A 24074-nucleotide genomic window follows, 5' to 3' on the forward strand; every position below is an offset into this window, starting at 1 on the left:
AACATCGGTCCTGTATGGTTGAGGATAAGCCGTAAACCAAGAAAAAATAAATAAATAAATGTTTCTGGAAAAAATATTAATTAGTGTGGTAATAAAAAAGAGAGAAAATTTTCTAACCAAAAGATTTATAGAGGAAAGAGAAATTGATACCCAAAGCTTATCCACGTCATTCGCATTCAGTTTTACTAATTTGTTTCGTTCCATTTAGCATTTCCCTTTATGAATTTATTAAATAAATAGCATTTAAGAAGTACGCTCGTGAAATTCGCGAGCTTCTTATTCGTGATGAATAGCACTGCTGATATAAAAATATAGAATTTAATTAAAATATATTAACGGTGTAAAGCATTTTCACATTCTCAATTAATTATTATCGTCAATTTTTTATAATTATTTGGCTTTTGAACTCGTTTGGTCCAACTTTTTTAAGTCTTAAAAGTTACTTTAAAGTTAAAGATAAAAATAAGAGCTTTTAAAATAAAGTTAAAGTTGTTTGATTATGATTATTTTTAAAAGTTATTTTTAATTTAAAAGTTGTTTCATATATATATATATATATATATATATATATATATATATATATATATATATATATATATATATATATATATATATATATATATATATATATATATATATATATATATAATATAATATGCGTATTATTTAATTGTTATATTAACATCTAAGTTAGTGTATAGGAAAAGAAATTCATATTATTATTATTGAAAATCATTATACAATAAAACGAATAAAAAATAGGACAATACTAGTATCTACAAAAATGATGATGTAAACATCAGAAGAGAAGAAAAACATAACTCTAGATGTTATGAACCGTAGAAAAAATTGAAAAAATTGCGTCTACTACATTAGCGCCATTTTTTTTTAAAGAAAAGTGTTTTCGTTGGGATTCGAACCGCGACCACATGTTTTAAGCTCCGAAAAATTTGGTTTCAACGCCTTTTTTATAAGCTCCTTTTATTCTACTTTTTGTCTTTAAAAAAAAAGCTACTTTTTTTCATAATAACTTTATGAAAAATGTGTTTGGCCCTCCATCTCCTTAGTCAATCAAAATATTACATAAGAGTTGTTGTGACTTATGATTACGTGTGTAAAAAAAATTTTACACCAAAATGCATCCTCTGAAAATTATAATTACATAAGAGTTGTTGTGAATCAAAATAGTCAGATTCAAAGTATTACATATTACATAAGATAAATCTTAAAATATATTGTTTGTACACTTTGAAACTCGTTTGAAAATATTTTATAATAAATTTTAAGCATTTTAATGTTATTATAAGAATATAAGTATACTTTAATACGGTAAATCGGTAATCAATCTCATGTTTTACATTTTATTTACACCAGAAGATATGGGGTAAGATATTTATTTAAAAAAAAAAAAGAAGAAGACGACTTGGAAAAATAAGACAAAGAAAAAGAGAAGAGAAGAAACACGTTTCTCGGAAGAAGGAAGCGGGTTGGTGAAGCGGCACGGTGGAACCTCCTCTCGTTTGAATTTTCCGTTCTCATCACAATTCCACTTCTCCGTCAATTATCTCTCCAATTTCGTTTTCCTTTTTCCGATTCATCATCCACAACACTCTCTTTCTCAATTCAATTGATCACACAAACAAAAAAGGGGAATAATGGGAATGAAACAAGTAATCAAAAACCTCGACGCATTTCCTCGCGCAGAGGATCATTTATTGCAGAAAACGCAATCCGGTGCTCTCGGTAATCCTCTTTTCTTTCTTCCCTGATCCATTTTTCCCTATTCGGTGATTTTTTATTTAGATTTTATATCTATTTTTTTGTTTTCTGGTTGCAGTTTCGGTAATTGGTTTAATTATAATGGCTACGCTGTTTCTGCACGAGTTGGGTTATTATCTCACAACTTACACTGTTCATGAGGTTTGCATTCTTTTTGTGTTTAATTTGATGTTAATATCAATGATGCTAGCTAGTTGTATTTGTATATTAGCAAAACTTGTGATCTTTTGCAGATGTCAGTGGACTTGAATCGTGGAGAGACTCTTCCGATTCATATAAATATGACATTCCCTTCTTTACCTTGTGATGGTTAGAACAAACTTTTTTTATTCTGCTTGATGTTGCTTTCGAGATTGTTTTTTGTTTTGGATTTGTCATTATGTATAATGATGAAGATTATGAATGATATTCTTTGTTATTGTCTGTGGGCAGTTTTAAGTGTGGATGCTATTGATATGTCTGGCAAGCATGAGGTGGATCTTGATACTAACATATGGAAAGTAAGTTTGTTAGTAGTCTATTATAGATAGATATCTTTTCATGTGTTGTTGTTTTCTTAAAGTATGTATTTTGCTTCATTTTATATCATTTCTGTAACATGTTGATGTCTATTGTAAGGTTACTTGATGTATTGTATCCTTTCATGTTAGAAAGACATAGACCTCTTCTTTCTCGTATTGCTTACTTTCGCGTAATTAGAAAATTGCCGAGTGTGCATTGAGTTATAGTTTTACTGTTTTACCCTCAGATTAATAGTAATCTGTTTTGGAAAAAAAATCCTCCAAAACTTATTTCCTGTCCAAACCACAAGTAATGATTTCAAAGAGGATTTGAAATTTCCCATGTCAGAGTTATAGTGTAGATATTGATATTCTAATATATTGAAGGAGCTCCATAAAATGGGGCCCCATCTTTGAAGATAACTCAAATTGTTCGATATTCTGATGCTGAATTGATAGGTTCTTCTGTTGATAGATGTTTCACTTCAGGGTATTGTGTGGGGTAATAGTGTTATCATGGCGACATCAATACATTGTGTTGTAGAAAATGAGTGTTGTAGCTAGCATGTTGTTAAAAGTTTCAGTGGAGAAGGGAAGGTTGTAATTTTAGCGGCTAGTACACCAACAATGAACCAAGAACCCATTTCTTCGTTAGTTATATTTGCTTGATTTTGGTAGTGGGTTCCTCAATTTGTTTAATTTCAGTTCTTTCTGTTAATTTACATGTCTACAACTACATTCTGTTTCTCACTCTAAATGATACAAGGTCACCCGAATGAGTACATGATAGCATCATGGAGCAGCTGATCCCAAAAACAACATAGTGGATGGCAGCTAATAGATATAATTCGGATAATTTTATAATTTATAAAACACAAATAAAATTGCTGAATAATGGAGTTAAATAATTAAAATTCGAGCTATATTTGTCATTAGTAATAAAAAATCAGAGACTTGCAAACTTATTTTGCTTCACATAAACCCTTGAATACAATGTTCCTTGAGATGCCAACATACATTGAGATAGGTTGTCACTTTATTTATCAAAGCGAAGATCCTATTTGGAGATAACATTATCAACTAGTAGATGTAGATGTTTTCACTTAGCCCTTTGGATATTCTTGGATAAATTATATTTTAATCAGCATGGTGCGTGATCTATATGCTCTAGTACGATGGAGAGTAATGAAAATAATATATTTTGCAAGTAAGTTTAGATTCATTGTATAGGTTGCATTTTAATCAAATAATGTGATTGTTAATAGTTAGGAAATTGTATCATTTTATTTTAATCAAATAATGTGCTCATAATAGTTAGAAAATTGTATTGTTGCACTTGTTACCCAAATTGAGTATATTCAACCCCTTGTGCAGATGTGACTGTGAGACACGTCTCATTATATTTCTCAACTACTTATTTGTTTACTTTCATCATATATGAATAAATAGGAAATTGTTAATTATTGCTGTGGTTGTTAGTTGTTGTTTTATAGCCATAGTTTTGTGTTCTCGTATCATATGGTTATTTACCGTTATTTGTTTGGATTTATTGCAGCTTCGTTTGAACAGTTATGGCCAGATAATTGGCACAGAATATATATCTGATCTTGTTGAAAAGGAGCATGCTGCTCACAGTCATGGTAATCTCTTGTTACATCATGCATGTAATTTCAAAACAATAGGTTAAATTGCACGCGCTGCATTTGATTGGATGTACTGTATCTGGAGAGAGGATGTATCCTGACACTCATAACTCAACATTCATCCATTTCATGCACCCTTCTTGAATCCTATGATTTACATTTGTCTCTATTTCCCCATCATTTTGTATAAAGAACCCAAGATTCTCCGTCATATTGAAATTGAATGCCATAAATCATATTTTTCTAAGTATAATAAAGATTAACCGGTGTGACTTTAGCTGTTAAGCACATACATGACTGTGTAGCATGTTCATATTATGACAAGTGTAGAGCTCACAATTTGTCTTAGACTTACATTCTTTAATAGTTACTTTCTCGTTACTTACATCATTTCAAAAACTGCTAACAGGTGATGGTAAAGATCACCATGAGCATTCAGAAGAAAAAGTTCACTTACAATCCTTTGATGAAGCCACTGAAAATACTATCAAGAAGGTGAAGGAGGCATTAAAAAATGGGGAAGGATGCCGGGTATAAACTCTGCAGTTACTATATCATGAATTGCTTATGGTGTTTTCTGTCCATTTTGAAATAAACTTAATATTTAGTTTAATTCTATTGCAGGTTTATGGCGTTTTAGATGTTCAAAGGGTTGCTGGAAATTTCCATATTTCAGTTCATGGACTTAACATATATGTTGCACAAATGGCAAGATATTCTTCTTTCTTCATTAAAATTCCATATTTTAGTGCACGGACTAAACATATATGAATATTATAATTCCTTGACGTTTTTTCCGTAAAGCTTAAAGGTGCAGGTACTTTGCAAGTTTGCATAGAATTTAACATCACATAAAACGACAAACTACTTTGAATTCTTCTTAGTAGTTTATTCTGTTAAATAATTATGCAAATAAGTAAATAAAGTATGTAGGATAACTTACTAAGAAGATTGAGTTTACTACCAAAGAAATTACTTTATTAGGAATTTGCTGATAAGTTTATTGCAATGTGACAATCAGCAGCTTGTATCAGAATTTTCTGTCTTAAATTTTCTTACAAAGATGCTTGTCAAGATTTGTTGTATGTCAGATACCTAATTCACCCGTGATTGATTTCTACAGATCTTTGACGGAGCAAAGAATGTGAACGTTAGTCACGTTATCCATGATTTGTCATTTGGCCCCAAATATCCAGGAATTCATAACCCACTTGATGAGACATCAAGGATTTTGCATGATGCGAGTGGAACTTTTAAATACTATATTAAGGTTTGAATATTGAGCTCTTTCTTGAATATTCTTTAAACCTGGCCTGATTAACAATGCAGTTTTCAAATTATGTTGCAGATTGTTCCAACTGAATATAGGTATATTTCAAAAGAAGTTCTACCGACTAATCAGTTCTCAGTTACAGAATACTTTTCCCCCATTACTAGTCAATTTGATCGGACATGGCCAGGTTGGATTTAGTTTGAAGTTGGCATTGCACATTTCTGAGTTTTGGTTTCAGTTTTCAAATATTAATAAATTCCCATATTGATTGTGTATGCAGCTGTCTACTTTTTGTATGATCTATCGCCTATTACTGTCACTATCAAGGAAGAGCGCCGCAGTTTTCTTCATTTTATTACTCGGCTTTGTGCCGTGCTTGGCGGAACCTTCGCTGTAACCGGTATTTTTTCCTTTAATTAACTACTGAATGAGTACCATGATTATTGTGTTGAGTTATATTTTGCATTAAGTAAAATAACTAATAAAAATTCACCAATGTGAATATTTACTTTTCATTGGACCTTAATTTGGGTGAAAAAATATATATTTTTTATATAAAAATAATAATCAGAAAAATTATTTTAAAAAAAGAAAATGGCTGGTTCTTATCACTGGTTTTGTATCGGTTCAACTAGACATCTGATTGGTTTTCGGTTCGATGAGCCAAACCAGATTGGTCTAGGCCAGTTTTCACAACATCTATTCGATATGATTATTTCTTCTGGTTTAGTATGATTTAAGTCCAACCACATAATTTAGATTATTCGACTCTGGTTTAGCATTTTCAGCAAGAATTCAAGCTTATTAGGTGATATACCCTTGCATCAATAGGGATGTAAAGTTTATGATATTTGTAATTAAGCTCTTAAATGTTGATTTTATGGAATTCTCGTGGCTTAAAACTCTTCCTGCCTCGATTTATTTTTGTTTCTTACACTCAAATTCTGTGTAAAACCCACACATTACATGAACAGGGATGCTGGACCGATGGATGTTCAGACTTATTGAAGTTGTAACTAAACCAAAGACTAAAAAGTAGACCAGTCATGACAGTTTGAAGCAACTCTCCTGCATCTCCAAGAGATTCCAGGCACTATTTGGAATTTACTTGCATATTCACAGATTTGAAATGCAGCAGCACAGTTGAATCAAGTATCAATATTTGAACTTTCACAATTTTGTGCTCATAGAATTCCTTGTATTGTCTGACAAATGATTAGCTGATCTTAATCCCTCTTGTTTTGCAATGGGTGTTTTGAATATAGTGATTGAGTTATATTGTCAGTTTCTTGCAGTTGCGCTACTCCATACAGAGTTCCTTATTTTATTTTTATATTTCAAATAACATTTTTAAAATATGAATGTTCTAAGTTAGCATTGGACCTGTAAGATTGCTGTTAGTGCATATATTATTAATTCTATCTCTTTCTCAAGAAAAGAGATCAACAAATTTTGTACTGAAAATGAAGTGTTATGCTCAAACCCTTTTCTCAAATTTGTAATATTTTAATATCCAAGAAGAAAATAGTACAAATTCATTTAAAGGGGTATCAATTTAACATATTCAGTGACTTAAGGCGTTTAGTTTCAACTGTGAGATTATTATATGGTTAAATTCTACCTATAATCACTTTTAAGTTTTAGTTTCAACTGTGAAATTATTATTATGTTAAGGTCTCCCTATAGTCACTTTTAAATTTTAGCTGATGAGAATTCATTTCTAATGCAATGATACGAGATAAAACGTATAAGACCATTTTATTAGTCAATGTACTTTGGTCTCAATTATATGCAAAATAGGCTTTAACTTTATTTTATGTTAATGAGAAAGAATATATATAAAAAAAGCTTTAGACGTCTAAAATAAGTTTTGCATTTTGTTTTCCATTATTTGTTTAAGAGGAGTGATTTAGGATTAATTTTGACCTAAGATCACCCCTCTTTTTGTTTGAGTTGTTTCTTTTTGGTTTCGTTGCAGTATTCATTTGATTCTGATTAACTTATCATCTTACATTTAAATATTCTGATTAACTTATCATCTTACATTTAAATTTAATACAGATTTTATTTTATTTTGACGTTTTCAACACATTTTATTTTATTTTTGTCATATAATCTAGTCGCCGGAGTTCGCCTTTAAAGTTGAGAGATTTATTCTTCTAATTATAAGATTATAATTGAATGTACATATGTTTGGTAAAAGTAAAAAAATAATTTTCTCCTTTGAGGAAAAAAAAAAGAAGTGTTCAACTAAAACGTAAAAACGTGACTCACTTAACTAGTTTTTGTTATTTTGGGGGCAGAAGTGGAGATTATCGAACGAGGTAAAGAATCTAATCATGTAAAGAGAATTGAACGAGCAGTTGTTTGCGGTGAAAATCTCATGTATGGTTATGTAAAGTGACAGTAAGGATGACTTATTTGTCAACTGAAATGTCGCAGGTTCGAATTCAGAATCACATTTTAATTGTCTTATTAATAGACAATTATGAAGGGCATTACTATTAGTGTAAATTCATACATAATTTGTCTTTTCCATACAATAATTTCAAAGTTTTTTAACCCTTGTGAATTATTAAGTTTTATAATTTGGAACGAAGGGAGGACTCGTAACATAACTTGGATGATAGTTTGTGATATTTTGTTTCATAGTTTATTTTTTTTTATTTTTAATTTGGATGATAGTTTGTGATATTTTGTTTCGTAGTTTATTTTTTTATTCATTTTTAATTTAAGCAGTATTTGTTTTGTTATGTTAGTTTGTTCGTGGTTTTATTCTTTCTATTTTAAGCGGAATTTGTTTTGTTTATCTATCTATCAATTTGAAAGAGAGGATAATATTGTATTTTTAATATAAAAAACTATATAATGTTATTATCATAATACACTTAAACATTGTGTTAGCCAGCAACTGAAATGAGAAGAGTCAACGATGTAACATAAAATTATATTTTCGTAAATGTCTTTATTCTTATTTTCCAAACGAAGGAGATTAATTATAAACTGAATTTACTAATAAGTGTGAAGTTTATTAAATTTGATTATAATAAAAACATACATTGAACGTGCTAGATGTTCAAACAAACAATTCAATGGATTCCATCATTCCAAGGATAAGTCAGTTATCTTTGAATGAATATCATTATTATTATACTATACAATCTTGAAAGAAAATTTAATGATAAAAAATGAGAGCCATATATTATAAGCAAATTGAAAACTTGCACTCTTTAAATATATTTATATTAGAAAAAACATTCCTATATTCTGTGTCAGCAGTTTACATACTGCAGCTCATGGTGGATTTAAATAATTTGATCCACACATTAGAAGAAGGTCAATCATTGTATCATAGAAAATTGAGTAAAATAAATAAAAAGAAACTGAAAAATTCTCCATAGTTGTGAAAATTGATAGTATCAACTATTGTCATTGGTGCTGTTGATGTTCTTGGTGGTGCTGCTGCTGCTGTCTAGAAATGATATTTTGATTAGAAGATTGAATCTGTCTACTTGTTTTCCATCTAATATATTCCATTAAGAGAGAATTCACGCTGATTGAAATCCCGAATCCGGTGAATGTTGAAAGAAGAACCGAGAATATTGCAGCAACATTAAGCTTCAAGTAGAAAGAAATATATCAAATGTGTGTCTTAACATGAATGACATCTTCATAAAATGGAGAGAAATGACAAGCGCAACAAGAAACTCGAAAATCTTACTATTGAATAGAATACATGAGCAAACAGAATGACAAATGCAAACTGGAAACATGCATAAGCCCATATGTAACTCCGGCTCACTGCCACCAAAAAAAAAACAGATGTGATTTGAAATTTGTTTAACATATTAATCATTTTCGGTAACAAGTGATTACGGTAACAAGTTAGTTAGACATGCTAAGGAAAAATGAAGGAAGCAAGTTTACCCATGCTTGAAGCAATTAGAGATGAAAGGAGACCTAAAATGCAGGAGAAAGGCAAAGAAATGGCGAGAGCACGTGGACCCAAATCCGAAACCTGGTACGCTAAAACTTATCGAGTCAGAAACGCTTCCATTTTGTACAAAATATTTTAAAGGAAACAAAACAAAAACCAAAAAACAATTAACATTGTTACATACTATAAGTAACACGACAGCAAATTTCAATTGTTTTGTATTCAAAAGTAAAATGATCTAACAAAGCATGCATACCAGTAGTTCCTCGAGAAAGCAAAAGTAGGCAAGCGTACTGACCAAGACAAGTACCGGTACATCCTGCCAGATCCTGTAGATTACGTTACAATTAGAAAGCTAGATTTATAGAGCTAACAAACAATGTTTTACGAGAAGTGTTCGATGTAACTCAAATTCTGTCATAGATTTACCTGTAATTAGCTACTTCTCTCTGCTGCGATGCATTCAATGGACGTCGAACAACAGTTGGAGGATTAGGAATTTTTAAGAGTGTTACTGGAAGGTTCCGGACATCCTGCTTGCATACATCACATGTCTTATTTCCTTTGATACTAAACCACTTTACTGCACAGTCTTGGTGAGCAAGTGCAAGCTCACCTTTACAACTGCAGTCCATCCTAAGAGTATCTCCCCCTTCCGTAAGCTCCACCAAACAAATCCTACAAACTGCTTCTTCTTCTGGAATATCCTCAGAAGCATCTTCAATGACTGAAAGGGATACATAGGTTAAAAAGAAACAGAAAGTTACCATACTCGGTTATTTGATTTATTTTCATCATAAAAGGTTATCATAATGAAGACTTAAAAGGGATACATAGATAAAGTAGTTTAAGTTTCATATATCACAAAGATTTACCAATCTCTTGCATTGAATCACTGCGAGTTGAAATGCCATCGGTAGTTGCTGTATGTGGTCTTGCTGAAATTACACGAACCAGGCGCCTCGAATCTGTAGGCCTTAAATTAGCTGCTTTAACATTAACCGGAACTGAAAATGATCGAGTCATATGCTTATTCACTTTCACCTTCTGTACACAATGAATATATTCATCAATGCACCATACTTTAAGATCATATTCTCATGTACAAAAAATGTATTAAAAATTTCACGAAACAATAATGCAACAGCAAACATACATTCAAATCAGAATCGCCCTCGACATGTCTTCCATTTACATTAGCTGCATCTGAATTTGCAATTGGAGTAACCGGTAATGAATGTGCAGCTTTTGTCCAAATCTTGTTAAGTGAAAGCGATCTCGAAGTAGAAGGCTTATCCAAAGGACCATCTGATGATAAAGTATCGGGAACAATCAAAACCGTCTTTTCAGAATCTTGTGAACAAGTTTTTGTCCTAAAGCTCCTATCAGAAAGCAAATTTCTCATAGAGGATTTGACTTTGGTAGAATGTGGCCTTGGTGGCAGTCCTCTAGTGGAACCCGGACTTGATAATGTAGGACCATCTGTCTTAGTAGAAGAAGATAATGCACTTTCTAGTGACCTTGTTGGTATCTGTAAAGAGGAAAGACTAGGTCTTCTTGAAACCTATCAAATTCAAATTGATTCATCAAAATGCAGAAAGTGACACAAAAATATCTAATTGAAACAAAAAACTAGAAAATAAAAAATGAAACTTTCTTTGACCCAGATGCTTAAAATAGAAATTTGTATCACTGATTCATTGAAATGTGAAAATTGACAAAAAAAAAAAACTGTTTTTTCAAAGTGGGGATAATAAAAATGGAAACTTTCATTTAACCCAAATGCTAAAAATTAGGAATCTGTACTATTTTACAACTTGTGGATGAAACCAAATGGAATCCCATTGATCTGCAGAAAAATCAAGCTATAGAGACAAAAGGGTCATAAGCATTGAGTTTTTTCAAACAAAGAAGCAAAAAAAGGGGTTTTTTTTTGTTTGGAAAATCACCTGGTGATGAAGAAGAGAAGAATCTGTGATCATTGAAGCTGCATCAGTTTGAGGTTCAACACCTTCTTTGTCCATCAAAGAAGAGAGATTCTGGTGATACTTGAGTATGAAGAATTGAAGATGCAGAGGAGAAGCTGGCAATAATGAACAATAAACTAAGAAAATTGATTTGAAAATAGTTTTTTTGGATTGTTTAGTGGTAAAAAAAAGTTAAGAAAAAGTATTTTTAATTTTGTGTTTATAGGATTTTGATAAAAATAAGAGAAATAATATTTTCAATTAGAACTCTTTATTTAAAGAAAAATAGAAGAAAAAAAATGTAAAGTGTCATTTCTTTCTTTTTCTTATGCACCAAATGAAAGACTCTTGTTATCTTTTTGTTCACTTTCTCTCACTTTCCCTTATTCACCAAACAAATTGCAGCATTCTTTAATACTTGAAAATTGTTATGATCCACCAACTTATCCCTTTCATGATAATTTCCACTCTGCTCTTTTATTTTATGTATAAAGTAGTTAAGGAATTAAATATCCTATTTTTTTATATCTACCTTTAAATTCCAAAAGCATAGTCTAATTGAATAAATGTTCAAGTCAATTTTCTTAGATTTTGTAGTAGATATATTAGTTTTGAAATGCTTGAATTATTAAATTGTGCTTGACAACCATAAACATAAGTCAGGTTAGTTATTCTAAAGAACTAATACCAATATATCTTAAAGAATTTTTTGTATAAATATTAGTTTTCTCACATTGGAAATAATGGAAGTTGAATTCACAACTTTTTAGAATATAAGTCAAATTCATACACCATTGAATTAACTTTTATTGGTGTTTTAAAGTAGTTTTGACTCACATTTCAATTGTTTTGTTGATTTGTGGTTTCAGAAAAGCAGCACTAGTTTTTATTTTATTTTATGGAGTGAGTGTAACCTCTTCTATATAATAAAATATAAATAAAAATAGGTAAAAAAAATGTAGAATAGAATATAAATGAAAATCATAATTTCTTTATGTTTATTATATTACTTTAACACTAATAATAAACTATTTCTCATTTAATTTAAATGTTAATATTTCCAATAATTTAATTTATTAGTAATAGAGGTAATTTTGATAATTTACTAAAATATTTATTGAAATTCTAACTATATTTTTTAATATTCTCTATCTATCTGACAATTTTTGTTTACAATTCATTTTGAAAATTATATTTATCAACAATGTTACTCTTTCTATTCTAAATTAATAGAAAATAGAAAAAGTAACATAATGATTGTCTTCTTTCGATTTTTAGTACAACATTATTTAATTTTTTATCTATATTGTTTAATTATTTTAATAATATTGTTTAATTTTTTTAATTATATTGTTTCATTTTTTTAATTATATTATTTAAATAATATTTTTTATTATTTTTATTTTAATATTTTTTAATTTTTATTTATAATGAATATAAATATATCTGTACATAACAATTTAATAAAAATATTATTTTTTATGTTATTTATTCAATTTTGTTAGTTAATATGTAAAATAATCAACTAAAATAATTTTTTTGGAATCAAAGAAATATTTAGTGTTGAGATATTATTGGGATTGATATATTATTGATATAATATAAGTATAATCTAATATAATAATATCAAATATAATCCAAGTTGTGTAAGCCCAAACCCAATCAAGGTTGTATATAAATAGTCATAGTCTATATCATTATTTGTACAATTCAATTCAATTCAATAATCCTTATTTTCTTTATTATTCTCTTTCTCTCCTCATTAAAAGTGTCTCACGCATTAACAAATTGGTATCAGAGCTTCTGGTTATGTTCTTGATCGTGTTTTCAAGAACTTCACGCCAGTGGTCGTGTTTCCAAGAAACGTAAATCCATCGCCGCAAAGACGAATGATACTAATGGCTTTCTGAATTCTCTTCCAATGCTTGACGGAAATAAATTGATTTGATGGAGAAAACATATGCAATCTCTGTTTGGCTTTCATGAAACCCTGGAAGTGGTTTACTAATGAAGTTTCTGCGTTGGCTACAAATGCATCTGACGCGCAAAAAGGCACCCACGCCGAAGCCAAGACGAAGGATTGCAAGGTTGCGTATTGCATTCAAACAACTGTCGATACGACTAACTTTGACAGAATCTCTCATGCTGAATCGGCGAAGGAGGCATGTGATATTCTTGTCAAGTATTATGAAAGAGGTGAGAAAGTCAAGGTTGTCAAGTTGCAGACCTTGCGTCTACGAATTGTTGTCAATGGAAGAAGACGAAAAGGTTGCAGAGTATGTGTCAAAGGTTCAAAAACCCATCCATCTCATGAAGGGTTGTGGTGAAACCCTAACTGATAAGATGATAGTTGAGAAGGTAATGCGTACGTTCACCTCTCACTTTAATCACATTATCGTAGCTATTCAAGAATCCAATCAAACTGAAACCCTAAAATTGAAAGATTTGGTTGGTTCGTTGGAAGCACATGAGATTAGGATTGTCGAAAGAAAAGGAGTTTAAGATTCGATACAAGATTTGTAGGCTCAGTCATGGAAAAAGAATGGTGGTTCCAACAAATTCAAAGGCAAAGTTGACAAGACTCGGGGCAAGAAGCCTTGGTTGAACCCTCACAAGCAGCAGGTCGAAGATAGAACTTTTGAATTCTCGAAAAGAGGAGAAGACTATCGAAAGGACAAAGAAGATAAGAAGGGTGTGTAGAGCTATCACTATGAAAAATGGGATCACTTGTCTAAACACTGTTGGTACAAGAAAGACAATGGATCGACAAAAGGCAAGGACGAATGAGCGAACCTTGCACGCCAAAATTTAGATGATTCTTAAGGTATGGTGGTTATGGATGCAGTTGCAGATAACCATGTCGAATTCAATATCTGGTTTCTCAACTCATGTTGCTCAAATCACATGAATGGTCAAAAGGTATGGTTGGCAAATTTCGACGAGTCGAAGAAGAGCAAGATAAAACTTACTGATAATAGTTTGTTGCAAGTAGAAGGTACTGGCAACATAATTTTTCAAATGAGTAATGGTGGGAAAGCTATGATCAAAGATGTGCTCTATGTACCTAGAATGAAGTACAACCTGCGTTGGACAACTAGTCGAAAAAGGTTTCTCAGTTGTCATGAAAGATGGAGTTTTAAAATTGTTCGACACCCATAACAATTTAGTCTTGAAATCTCCTCTGTCAAAGAACAAGATATTTAAGACCTTGATTAGTTCGATTGAATGTCTAAAAATTGTTGTCAACCACAAGGATAGTTGTTTGTGGCATCTGAGGTTTGAACATTTGAATTTTCGATCACTCAATCAACTAATTAATCAAATAGTTACTGGTGTTCCAAGTCTTGAGATGTCTGACAAATTCTGTGAAGGTTGTTTAGTCGGAAAGCAATCCAGAAATTTTTTCGCTTCGACTATGCTAATGAGATCTTCTTGCATACTCGAAGTGGTACATTCAGATGTATGTGGTCCATTCGAAGAACATACCATTGATGGAAACAAATATTTTATTTCGTTTGTCGGTGAGTTTAGTTGAAAGTTTTGGATCTATGTGATCAAGATAAAGGACGAAGTATTTGATATCTTTAAGAGATTCAAGATACTTTTCGAAAACCAGAGTGAATAGAAAATCAAAGTTATGTGAACATGTGGAAGTGGCGAATACACATCCAAGATGTTTAAAGATTTCTATGTAGAACATGGTATCAATCATTAGGTAACTCCTCCTTATACGGCTAAACATAATGGAATTGCAGAAAGAAGAAACAAGACCATATTGGATATAGCGAGATGTATGCTAAAGCGGAAGAATTTGCCAAAATCCTTATGGGGTGAAGCTATTTCGACTGCAGTTTATATTTTGAACAGGTTCCCTACTAAGAAGTTGAAGAATAAGGTTCCTGAAGAATTGTGGAGTAGCAAACGACCATTAGTGAGTCATCTGAAGGTGTTTGGCTCTATGTGTTACAAGCATGTTCCTTATGCAAGAAAAAAGAAGCTTGATGACAAGAGTGAACCTATGATTCTGGTAGGATATCATTAGACTAGTGCATACAGGCTATTTAATCTAGTTAATGCAAAGATTGTGTTGATTCGAGATATTTTGGTTGATGAAAATTCTGCATGGGATTAGATTTCTAGTAATTCAATTAATAATCCATTGATGAGCTCTGATTTCGAGGAAGAAACTGATGAAGTCGAAGGAGTTGCTTACATTCCCAACACAGTCAAAGTCAAAGAGGTTGTGGTTGAAACGAGTCAAAGACCTCAACAAACTAGAGTTCGTCCCACTAGACTTTAAGATTTTGAAGTGGCTGGTGATGATTAAGTCAGCCCAGATGGTGAATTAGTTCATTTTGCTCTATTTGCAGGTGCTGAATCAATCAACTATAACGAGGCTTTAAATATTCAACAGTGGAAGTTAGCTATGGTCGAAGAGTTACAGGAAATCGAAAGAAACAACACATGGGATTTAGTCGAATTGCCAGCACATATAAAAGTTATCAATGTAAAGTGGGTGTTTAAGTTAAAACCCAATGCTGATGAGTCGATAGCAAGATATAAAGCAAGATTAGTAGCTCGAGGTTTTCTTCAAAGAGCATGAGTCAACTACTATGAAGTATTTACTCAAGTAGCAAGATTGGAGACTGTTCGACTAGTGGTAGCATTGGCATGCAGTCGAGGTTGGTCAATATTTCATTTAGATGTGAAATCAGCATTTCTGAATGGTCCTTTAGACGAAGAGGTCTATGTCACACAACCACTAGGGTTTGTGAGTCATAAGGAAGCGAGTAAAGTATTTAAGTTGCACAAAGCACTTTATGGCCTCAAGCAGACACCTAGAGTTTAGAACAAGAAGATTGACTCATCCTTAGTTGAATTGGGATTTGTAAAATGAAAATATGAGTATGGAGTCTATGTTCAGTTTGTAGCACACGACATAACAGTCATCTGCTTATATGTTGATGACTTGCTGGTAATTGGAAATAGCTTGGAGAACTTGTCGAAGTTCAAAGAGTTGATGATGAAGGAATTTGAAATGTCGGATCTGGGACAATTATCTTATTTCCTAGACATGGAATTTCAAATGTCGAAGCAAGGTATGGTGTTACATCAAAGGAAGTATGACAAAGAGATACTCAAGAGATTTAGAATGGATAATTCGAATCATCCATCCTCAAATGTCGAACCAAATGTAAAGTTGGAGAACAATGTAGAGGAAGACAAAGTTGATGCAACTTTATTCAAGCAAATTGTGGGATCTCTGAGGTATATGTGCAACAGTCGACCTGATATAAGTTTTGTAGTCGAATTAGTGAGCAGATACATGAGTGAACCAAGAGTGTCAAACATGAAGGTTGCAAGAAGAATTCTAAGATACTTAAAAGGATCGATAGAGTATGGAATTCTATTTCAACGAAACTCTGAAGGCAAAGAAGCAACAATTACCTGTTTTTCAGATGTTGATTGGTGTGGAGATAAGGAAGATCAAAGAAGTACAACTTGATATTTCTTTCAAGTATTTGGTGCCCCAGTTTCATGGTGTTCGAAGAAACAACCTATGGTGGGATTATCATCGTGTGAAGCTGAATATATAGCGGGATCCTATGTTGCATGTCAAGCAATTTGGATCAAATTGGTACTTGAAAAAATGGAGGTCGACGTAAAGAAACCTCTCGTGTTGCAGATTGACAACAAGTCAGCCATAAATCTGACGAAGAATCCAGTTTTTCATGGAAGGAGTAATCATATCGAAGCTAGATTTCACTTCCTGAGGGAAAAGGTAAATCGAGGTGAACTTGAAGTTAGGCATTGCTCGAGTAAAGCACAGTTGGCCGACATTTTCACCAAAGGATTGAAGATTAATAGATTCCTAAATTTGAGAAAGAAATTAGGAAAAGATCATATTGGCTATTTTTAGAGTATGTTCGACAACTTGGATTATAGGGGGTATGTTGAGATATTATTGGGATTGATATATTATTGATATAATATTAAATCTAATCTAATATAATAATATCAAATATAATCCAAGTTGTCTAATCCTAAGCCCAATCAGGGTTGTATATAAATAGTCATAGTCTGTATTATTATTTATACAATTCAATTTAATAATATAATCCTTATTTCCTTTATTACTCTCTATTTCTCTCCTCACTAACATTTAGTACCGGCAAAACTACCAATGAAACACATGAGTGGCATGCATGTGTTCAATTTTTATTGATTGGTCAAACCTACACTTTGGTTGACGGAACATAATACATGGACAAGAGATTAAAGTTACTAACCAATCACTTTAGGATTTCACTTCTTCTATATAGTAGTACTCGCAATATACCCTCTGCACTTTTTTAATAATAGGTTGATATTAATTTAGTATGAAATTATTCCGCTATATAAATGTATTGACACGGAGTGGCGTTGTCATTTTTTATAATATATTAATATTAGTTTAGTATGAAATTATTTTGTTTTGTAAATGTTGATAATATGTTGATATTATTTTAGTATAAAATTATCTTGTTTTATAAACTTGTCGATAGGGAGTGACGTTGCTGTTTTTTAATAATATATCAATATTAATTTAGTATAGAACTATCTCGTTTCATAAATGTGAAAAAATGCAAATAACCAACTTTAAAAAAAAATTACTCAAAAAACTAGGTTTTGGGAGAAATTACTTGGGTAACCAGGTTTGGGAGGTGTCCTACACATAGGAGCCACCACCCGTGGCGCCAGAGAAGAAAAGCTTGCTCATATGCGCCACCTGGGGTGGCACCTTAGTGCATGGGGTTTCTTTAAGCCACCTCAGGTGGCGCCAATGTTGCAGTATTTTTTTTTTGTTTTTTTTAAAAATATTTTTTTTAAAAAAACCTACTAAATAAAGAATTAGAATTGCGGGAATATATATTAATGATATAAGACTATGCATTACAACTAGAAATACGGGAAAAACATTACAAATACGGGAAATACGGGAAAAACATTACAAATACGGGAAAAACATTACAAATACGAGAATATATTTTTAAAAAACATTAAAATTATTCTAATCTTGACCCTTATGACCGTCAGTTCCGCAAGAAGGCGCTGTTCGGATCCGTTGGGAAGGTGGTCGGCGACCCCCTAGTCCTTGGATGTTCTCGTTGTGTTTGGGTAGGTGGGCCTCGGATTAGCCCCTTCATGTCCCATACTGTCAGTCTGTATTTTAGATAGTCAAATACGCATGCTTTCGTCTAGTCTCGTCAAGTTAGGCGTTGATCAGTGTGCTTGCATTTATCATACAAGTTAGGCGTGCTTGTAAACAGTACACAACAATACTCCTTTTCTACCCACTACTATTATAAATCAGGGGTTCCTAGGGTTGAATTTATACACAGAAACACAAACACCAAACACCGAACACAAACACAACAATGAAAGTTCGCATTAGGCCAGACGAATCGCACCGGAAATCAGAGCCCCCGCCACCACAGAAGCGTCTCGACTATGAACCAGAGTACCCTAGAAGGAACGAGCATGTCATATACTCTCCCGTCAAACCCCCCATGCCGATAATGTTTTGGAATATCAATTCCATGGCCCAATTCAAGAGGACTCTCTTGAGGTTTTTGGAAGGGGAGTACCAACCCCGCGAAGATATAAGAAGTATCAAGAGACTTAGAATAAGGGGTGGTGTTGTGATCGGAGAAATGGAACATTGATGGAAGAATGTGGAATACGACGTGGATTGCACTCGAATGATGCATGGAACAGATGCCATTTTTTTAACCGTTGTAATTTCTTAGATGTTTTAGTTTTCTTATTTTCTGTTAGTGACTTTCAATGTACCTTTTAATTAATGAATGAATGTTTTCTATCAATATCCTTTTTTCCGTGACAACAACCCGGTTAAGTTCATGGAGTGAATGTTCCAAAATTTCATTTTAATCGGCGGTTTCACTGCAGAGAAAAACACATGATCATCTCTCTTAAAAATCGGCAAGTCAGCCATGGCAGCAAAAATGGAAGAAAATGTGAGAAACGACTGAGAAAATGTGTGGAAAAATACCCTAACACATAGGAGCTACCCCATATGGCTCCTATGTACAAAATTTGTACATAGGCGCCACTCACACAAAACCCTAATTTGGCCTTACACTATGGCGCCACCTGGGGTGGCGTAATGCATGCAAAAATTTACACATTGGTTCCATGGGAGGTGGCTCCTATGTGTAGGGCACCTCCCAAACCTGGTTACCCAGGTAATTTCTCCCAAAACCTGGTTTTTTGGGTAATTTTTTTTTAAAGTTGGTTATTTGCATTTTTCCCATAAATGTGGATATTATTAAATTTAACACTATAATAAATACTCCCTCCGTTTTTTATTATAAGTCGTTTTGGAAAAAAATTGTATTTAAATATAAGTCGCTTTACAATTCCAATGAATAATTAATGCTACTTTTCCTATTATATCCTTAAATATTTATTATTCTCTCTCCTTTCAATTATATAAATTTATCTTCCATATGTCATTAATGAAGGATAATTCTGTAAAAACCTTCATAATTTCTTATTTTCATACAACAATTATTATTTTTCTTAAACTGTGTGAAAAGTCTAAAACGACTTATAATAAAAAACAGGGAGTAACATTTTTTATGACGAAACTTTCACCTCAGCTAGAAAAAAGCTGAGGTATTATGACAAGGCGCGTCATGTTTTATTTTTTTACAAAATTAAAAATAAAATATTTCCTCGGTTTTATTAAAAACTGAAGGCAAAAGCAAATTAGGCACGTTTTAAATCCCAGCTACTGTAGTTTATGTTTTCAATTATTTATAAGTGAATACTAAATGATCTATCTCTTTGGTTTCCTTAAAAAGTGAGGGATGACATAAAAAGATTTTACTATAAAAGCACTCATTAAACATATTTTATCCTAAACTTAACTTATATGTTGTCGTCCCAAACTAGTACGTAGCATTCTCCGGGATGAATTGCAAGACAATTTTTTTTGAACGTTCTTCTATCCTTGAACAAAATATTTTTTCTGTCATTGCAATCTATCTTACATAATGGTGTTGATGTTGTTGTATTTTTGAAACAACCCTCAGTTAAAGAAAGGAGCTCAACCTTTGAAAAGTAATCAATTTATATATTGCAAGTGGAGAAAATCATTCTTGCTTCAACTTAAACAAAGAACAGAGCTACTCAACCTTTGAAAAGTTAAACAAAGAAGAGAGCTTAACATTTGAAAATATATGTGCAACAAAATCTGAAATTGCAGCGATGAATCTGATTTTTTTTTAATATTCTCTGTAAACAATGTAATGTTGAAAAAAAAACATTCACTTCGGTTTTATTCTAAAACCGGATTTTATTCAAAATCCGAGGGGCTTACTTGTCTTATTTTATTTTTATATTTAAAATAGAAAATATGTTTCCCCTCGATTTTTTTTTAAACCCGGGGGAATATGCTACGCAGCTACAACAACGAATCTCTACCCTACATTCTTAAAGGAACAATGCTCAAGATATTGTCAAGACTTCAATCTACAACAAACTATCTTCATCCACCACTATATATCTTTCTTGTGAAAGCATTTTCTTTGATAATATTTGCTAAAGATAATGAAATTTTGGAACTTAAAAAATCTTAGAAAAATTCTCAATGATGGATTGCAAGTGCAGGAAATCATTCTTGCTTCAAGTTAAATAAAGAAGAGATATGAACCTTTGAATAACTTATTAAAAAGTTTAGCCAACTAAAAGCTCTTAAGTTTATTGGATAATCTCAAGATCAAATATTAGGGCATGACTAAGTCGTTTGTTAATGGACCTATATAATTCCCCGTGTCTTCTCTTTTCTTAACTTTTATTTTGCGCACTTTATCTTCTAAATTTTATTTTTCGCTGCTTGCTTTCAAAACTTTCCTAAAAATGTTTTTAAACTCTGAATTTAATCCATAAAGTTTTTTTTTGTAAAAAAAAAATCAAAAAGTGTTTCAAACCCAAGTTTTTATGAAATACGGAATTCACCTCCTCTTGTGTGTGAAGTTACCTGTCCAACACTTTCTACCCCTGAGGCATAATATGTAACTATCGGTAATTGTTGTGCACAAGTCCTTTGACTTAACCAACAATTATTTGATTATGATTTAAAACTAGGGCGTGTTTCGATCAGATGTGACTATAAGTCTAACCAAAAGCCTTGTGCTACATTTGCAAACTAAACATATAGAGATTTAGCATCATTTTCTTTCTGATCATCAGGAAAAAGGCGATGAAATTTTTGAATATGTGGACACTAAAAATCAACTTGTTTATAGTTTTACTAAGCCATTATCCTTAGAGCCGTTCCACAAGATTCGAAGAAAATAGGGATTCTCGATCCCCCTTGCTTTGAATAAGTAATGATCTATATTTATTTACTTTGTCTCATAATTTCTGTTTTTACTAATCGTATCTTGTGTAGAAAATTTCTCTGCAATCAATCTCATATGGTATGATCTCTCAAATACATTTATGTTTCTTTTTTCTTTTTTTGTATCTGATAAACTTATATGTTTGTGTAGCTTTTCATATGTGTGATTATTCTCTGTTATATTTCATCTCATGCATGTTTAGTTTTCTTCTCCGCATTTAATCTCTCTTTAAATGAAATCTTATTTACATGTTTCCATGTTTAAATGGATTTACATTTAAAGAAATTGACATGTAAATTTCTGTTTATTTTTTGAATATTCTAAAATTTGTTCAAGGTTTTTGTTATGTTACCTTTTAATTGCCTTAGAAATCTAGTATCTAAGTATTTTCTTAGTAATTAGTTGTATATGATTTTGTTGTCTTCTTCTCTATTATATCCTGTGTATGATTTTATTTGTGAAATTTTCTTATCGGTTATTATTGTGAGCTATTGTTGCATGTGTATCATTATATATTGGTTGCGTGTTATTCTTGTGTGATTCTATCGTTTCTCATTTTTTCATTCTTCCCTCCTTTTTGATTTTGTCAAAGGGGGAGAAGGATTTCAACCCGAAATACATTTGAGGGATGCAATAAGTATTTGATGCAGGAGGAGCATAGCTCCATTTCACTTAAAAATTACTAAAGTTTTACCACACATCAAAAAAGGGAAGACTAAAATTTCTCTTAAGCATATTATCATTTACTCAGTTGTTTTGACACTTTGCATTTTACGATTTATCGTAATTTTTAATTTTTTCATTGAATTTCTCATCAGAAACATGAAAATAATGACTTTCCATGCATTTTTGAAGTGTTGACTAAAGTCAACTCTTGTTAACTCGATTCAAGTGTTGTATGACTTGATTGAATAAGCCAAGGCAATTTGAATCTATTCAATGTTGCTTTTGAATCAATTCATTCATTTTAAAAATTCGACTTCATTTACAGTAAGAATCTACTCATTAAGTTATCTCTAAGTGTTTTTTATTCTGTTTGTAAGACTTGATTCATTTTGTCAATAACTTGATTCATTCAGTTTTGCACGTTTGGCTCGGATCATGGCTAACGATACTTAATTCATTAAAATATAAGTGTGTTTTTGGTTCTATTTACAAGACTTGAGTCATTCTCCTTCATGACTTGAGTCAGAGACAGAAACGACTCAAGTTATGACCTTGTCGAATCAAGTCAAATTTAGCAAAATACTTTATTCGTTTTGGCTTTGACTCAAGTCATTTTTTCAACTATCTTTAAACTTTGAATCAATTCATTACAATCTTGAATTAATTCATTTAGTGAATTTCTACTCATTCTTGTGCCTCTAATCATGCACATAAAAATAGTTTTTTCTTTTCATTTTCTTTAATAACTTAATGTAAAAACTCTCAACCAAGATTAAGTCGGATCAAAAAAATTCAGAGAGAAAAAGCTTTGCAAATACATCTTTATATCTTTCAAATCACCACCTTCATTATATTTATGGAGAATCACTGTAATGATTGTGTGTCTGATAATTGATTGTGAGGAAACATTAAAAATCTAATTCTTTATTTGAAATGTGTAGTTCTTGCAAGCATAAATTTGATCTTGAAGGAATTTAAAGGCTTGGAATTCTTTGAAGGAAAAAGAAGAAGAAGCTCTTCTCCATTGTAGTAGAGTTTTACTAAGGATTTGTTAACTTGTTGAAGAGAAGGATTCAAGACATATAATTTTTAGATAGGGTGAAAGTGTTTTCTAACTTATCAACATTGAAGTCCGTCAAAGATTGAAGATCAAGGATAATAGTGATTGTAGCTTTATATAAACAAGTTCCACAAAAACACAAGGAATAAGATATATTGTATAATCATAATTTATCTTTTGTTTTATTGAATAACACCAAACCATTATATATATATATATATATATATATATATATATATATATATATATATATATATATATATATATATATATATATATATATATATATATATATATATATATATATATATATATATATATATATATATATATATATATATATATATATATATATATATATATATGGGATGTATTAAGTAGGAGGAATTTTTAAATAAGAGATAAGAGCATTCAATCCTAACTATTGGATTAATCAAGAGAGAGAAATTAAATTATTAATTAAAATATTAATATAATTATTATTTCTCTCTCTTGATTAATCTAATGGTTAGCATTGAATGCTCTTATCTCTTATTTAAAAACCCTCCTACTTGATACATTCCATATATATATATATACCTTCCATATATATATATATATATATATATATATATATATATATATATATATATATATATATATATATATATATATATATATATATATATATATATATATATATATATATATATATATATATATATATATTATATTGATTATTTAGAATTGCATGCTTGCATTAGCCGTTTAGATTCTGCATTAATTTATTGAATTGTATGTTTTATAGATTTATTGCATTTATAGTCTTATTTGTAAAAGCTTAAGTTTGATTAGAATCGA

At 31.2% G+C, this 24074-nt stretch overlaps 3 protein-coding genes across 3 annotated transcripts; 2 read left to right on the forward strand and 1 right to left on the reverse strand.

Annotated features, from left to right (window-relative positions):
• Positions 1-1408: 1408 nt before the first annotated feature.
• LOC131627244 (uncharacterized) lies at positions 1409-6479 on the forward strand. Its single transcript, XM_058898083.1, has 11 exons — positions 1409-1743; positions 1838-1920; positions 2013-2088; positions 2212-2279; positions 3835-3919; positions 4332-4453; positions 4547-4630; positions 5046-5192; positions 5271-5382; positions 5476-5595; positions 6170-6479. The coding sequence occupies exons 1-11, from the start codon at positions 1656-1658 to the stop codon at positions 6232-6234; spliced, it is 1050 nt and encodes a 349-aa protein (XP_058754066.1). The 5' UTR covers positions 1409-1655; the 3' UTR covers positions 6235-6479.
• Positions 6480-8395: 1916 nt separating this feature from the next.
• Positions 8396-11435, reverse strand: LOC131627207 (uncharacterized). Its single transcript, XM_058898049.1, has 8 exons — positions 11082-11435; positions 10289-10696; positions 10008-10179; positions 9562-9859; positions 9389-9461; positions 9123-9213; positions 8917-8996; positions 8396-8813 (listed from the first exon to the last, which is right to left on the reverse strand). The coding sequence occupies exons 1-8, from the start codon at positions 11154-11156 to the stop codon at positions 8625-8627; spliced, it is 1386 nt and encodes a 461-aa protein (XP_058754032.1). The 5' UTR covers positions 11157-11435; the 3' UTR covers positions 8396-8624.
• Positions 11436-16173: 4738 nt separating this feature from the next.
• On the forward strand, positions 16174-16605 carry LOC131627228 (uncharacterized mitochondrial protein AtMg00240-like). Its single transcript, XM_058898072.1, has one exon. It carries the CDS (start codon positions 16174-16176, stop codon positions 16603-16605), a length of 432 nt encoding a protein of 143 aa, XP_058754055.1.
• The last annotated feature ends 7469 nt before the right edge of the window (positions 16606-24074 follow it).

The sequence above is a fragment of the Vicia villosa genome, unplaced genomic scaffold (assembly GCF_029867415.1).
Source record: "Vicia villosa cultivar HV-30 ecotype Madison, WI unplaced genomic scaffold, Vvil1.0 ctg.000352F_1_1_1, whole genome shotgun sequence".
NCBI classification, from domain to species: domain Eukaryota; kingdom Viridiplantae; phylum Streptophyta; class Magnoliopsida; order Fabales; family Fabaceae; genus Vicia; species Vicia villosa.